Here is a 3403-nt window from a genome sequence, read left to right as displayed (position 1 = left end):
GCCCTAAACTTACCCAGGGGCGCTAAATCAGCCATTGAGAATGATGAACTTACTGTCGGCAGCTATGCAAAGATCGTAAGCACAGAGATGACCCATGTCAACGGTAAAGCGAAGCGCTTGGATACAACCACTTATGTAGTCAAAATTAGATACGACCCCGATAATATGGAAGATACCACATGTGAAATGATCGAAGCTATGAGGAGGGTCTTTATGGACATGCCACAACTAGACTTCGTTTGTTGCACAAGATTAAGAGGCTTGCAATCGGAGATACGGAAGGTAGTTGAGCTACAAGGGCGGAAAACTAACAATACAAACGCTGTGTGGTTTGGACTTAAAAAGAAGAGAGAAACAACTAACAAGGAGAATGAAGAGAATCTTCCCATTCCAATACCGAAGCCACGACAAAAGTTGGGACAACAAGATGAGGCAAAATCCTTCGCTAGAGTAGTGGGGAAATCGGGGAGAGAGGAATTCCCCTCGCTTGGAAACCGTGACAGGACAGGAAGTGCCGTTAAACAAACACACAGAGCAGAAGAAACAAGAAAGGCTCAAGCTCAAGCTCCTAAACGCCCAACGGTGGTAGTCTCTATGGGAGGGCGCTCATATGGCGATATAGTGAAAGCTGTGAGAGGATGTATCGGTACCCTAGGTGCAAAGATTGTTGATGCGAAGATGCAAGCAGGCGCAAAAGACCCGCAATATCAATTGATAATCAACAATATGGAGGATGCTATCAAGATAAGGGATAAGCTGACGGTGTCGAAAATAATAGCAACGAGCCGACAACCGCTAGTACGCCTGGTAATAGCAGGGGTCGATGAAACCTTAACCGAGCAGGAGATAAAGGAGGAGCTCTCATTGAGCGGACTTGAGATGCGCAATATTCGGTCGTTCCCACCAAACCGGTGGGGGAAAAAGTTAGTTTTCTGCGACGTTACAGATGGCAAGAAGGCAAGAGAGATCTTAAAGAAAGGGCGAGTCAGTATCGGATACGCAAATTGCACGGTCAGATTGTATGTTGGAACAAACACTTGTTACCGATGCCACGAAGAAGGACACCACCAGAGGGAATGTAAAAGTTTGCAAAACTACAGTAAATGCTGCAGAAGGTGCAAACAAGAGGGCCACTTCGTGGTGAACTGTACACAGGATCAGACGCAAAACAGTCAAGGAAACCAAAACAGCGAAGGGAGGGCCCAACCGATAGAGATCGATGACTGAGCACCGTTTACAGCCAAACTGGATCCCCCCACGCAGGCAAACCCGTCAGTTAGATGCTGAGATAACCGCGGGGGGCTCAGCACTGCCAGGAACTGTAACCCCGATCTTTTTGAAATGCGAGCATAAGGTTGAAATTATCAGATGTGACATTTGTTACACATTAGAGTATTACTCCGACAAAAGTCGTTTGTTTTGCTCACATAATGAAAAGTTCTATAAATGTACCATTTGTAAGACCCTACAGGTCCCATTTCTTAGAGCCCCGGACGGCAGAGATATCCTACCTCAATTCCGTGCAGAATTTAACAAAACTACAGCTAGCACGTGTATTATCGAGATAGACTCGATGAGACTGAACGATCAGGCGCAGAGTGGGGCTACACTCAAACTGAAAGGAAATGCCCGTGTTCGAGTACACAAAGGAAAGCCTAATCATGGAAGCACGAATCTGATAATTTCGAATGTCAACAGATCAGAATACAGCAGGTTATTAATTGAACAGACTGCGGCGGAACAATCAGCGCTCCTAGTTTGTCTATTGGAGCCCAACGAATTCTTTGGAAGAAGATATAGGAGTGCCGGTGGAGCAACGGATAAGTCTGAGATATGCCCGGATGTGCTGATTAGAGGCCCAATAACGACACCGAAAAACGTGACAAACGGATGTATTCTCACGAAAATTGAAGACACTTATGTATTTCTCTGTTACTTTCCGCCGAGCCTCAGCGACCATGAATTTCAAGGAAAACTAGACAAAATTATGGAGGAAATTATGACTAGCAAGCTATCGAATTACGTCATAGCAGGAGACCTCAACGGAAGATCTGAGAAATGGGGTGACAAGACATCAAACAAAAGAGGTGACATGCTATTAGAATGGATTTTGATGCTAGGACTTTGCATATTGAATGAAGGTTCTACACCCACATTTATCGGAGGCAGAGGAGATTCGATACCGGACGTTGCCTTTGCGTCGCCCACCGCGGCCTGTGCGGTTAAATGGGAACGGATGGACGAATACGTGAGTGACCATGCTTCTATGCTGCTCAGATTTGTGCAAAGAGACAACAAAAAGGAAAAGCAGAAAACTCAGGAAGATCTAACACCTTACCAGAGAGTGAAGCTTACGAGAACTCAATTGGAAGAATTAGAAAAAGTAATTGCCAGAGATCAGTGTAAGCTTAGGACAGCCTTGGCCCCGCTAGAGGACTCAAGTATTGAAGAATGGGTTAATACAGTTACCAGATTTACTTTAGATTGTATGTCAGAAATAGCACCCGTCAATAAAGCCGGCAAAGCCAGAAATCTGAGCTGGAAGCCGAAGATATGGTGGAATGACACTATAGCAGGACTCAGAAAAACTAGTGGCCAGCTCAGACGGAAATTGACAGCTGCTAGGAGAAGAGTCAATCCGGATCCTGCAGAAGTGGATCTGATATGGCGAGAGTATGTTTCAACTACAGGCAAGCTTAACACAGAGATCAGACTAGCTAAAAAAGAAGCGTGGAAGTAACTGTTGGCAGAGCTCGATAATGATATTTGGGGAAAGGGATATAAGATAGCTAAAAATAACTTCGGGCAACTCATGGACCGTGTTCTGACGATTGAAGAACAACTGGAATAAGCTGACGAACTATTCCCGATCAGGCCGGTAACCGAATGGAAGTGTAAGCAAAGAGAAGGTCACGGTAAGGATATGGACCCGCCGTGTCCCCCTCCATCAGATTTTACTGAGGAAGAGCTTTTTACGGCGGTAAATTCAATGCGCTCTGGAAAGGCTCCAGGATTAGATGGTGTTCCGACGGAAGTTGTTAAAATCATGTACCGTGTACTCCCAGCAGAATTGTTAAAAATGTATAACAACATTTTCCATGCCAAACGATTTCCCGAAAGCTGGAAGAAGGCTAGGCTCGCTTTATTTACTAAGCCAGGTAAACCAGGGAAATACAGGCCTCTCTGTATGCTTGATGTTTACAGCAAAATTTACGAGAAATTGCTGGCAAAAAGACTTGAAGAGACCATGCTGCCGTTGAGTGATAACCAGTACGGCTTCAGAAAAGGGAGGAGTACGGTCCAAGCGATCCAAAGAGTTTTCGACGCGGTACAACAGAATATAAAAAAAGACAAAAAGGAAAGGAAAAACATCGCCATTGTGGCTTTAGATGTTAAAAATGCA

At 44.9% G+C, this 3403-nt stretch overlaps 1 protein-coding gene across 1 annotated transcript; it reads left to right on the top strand.

Moving 5' to 3' along the window:
- Positions 1-1573: 1573 nt before the first annotated feature.
- Positions 1574-2740, top strand: LOC140225922 (uncharacterized). The gene has a single exon (XM_072305964.1). The coding sequence runs from the start codon at positions 1574-1576 to the stop codon at positions 2738-2740; it is 1167 nt and encodes a 388-aa protein (XP_072162065.1).
- Positions 2741-3403: the final 663 nt, after the last annotated feature.

The sequence above is a fragment of the Bemisia tabaci genome, unplaced genomic scaffold (genome assembly GCF_918797505.1).
Source record: "Bemisia tabaci unplaced genomic scaffold, PGI_BMITA_v3".
Lineage (NCBI taxonomy): Eukaryota > Metazoa > Arthropoda > Insecta > Hemiptera > Aleyrodidae > Bemisia > Bemisia tabaci.
Note: the sequence above shows the minus strand (reverse complement) of the source record. Positions and strands in the feature narration are given on the sequence as shown.

What these genes read in the sequence shown, in the direction of transcription:
- LOC140225922 (XM_072305964.1), top strand. Translation starts at nt 1,574, where the DNA reads ATGAGACTGAACGATCAGGCGCAGAGTGGGGCTACACTCAAACTGAAA.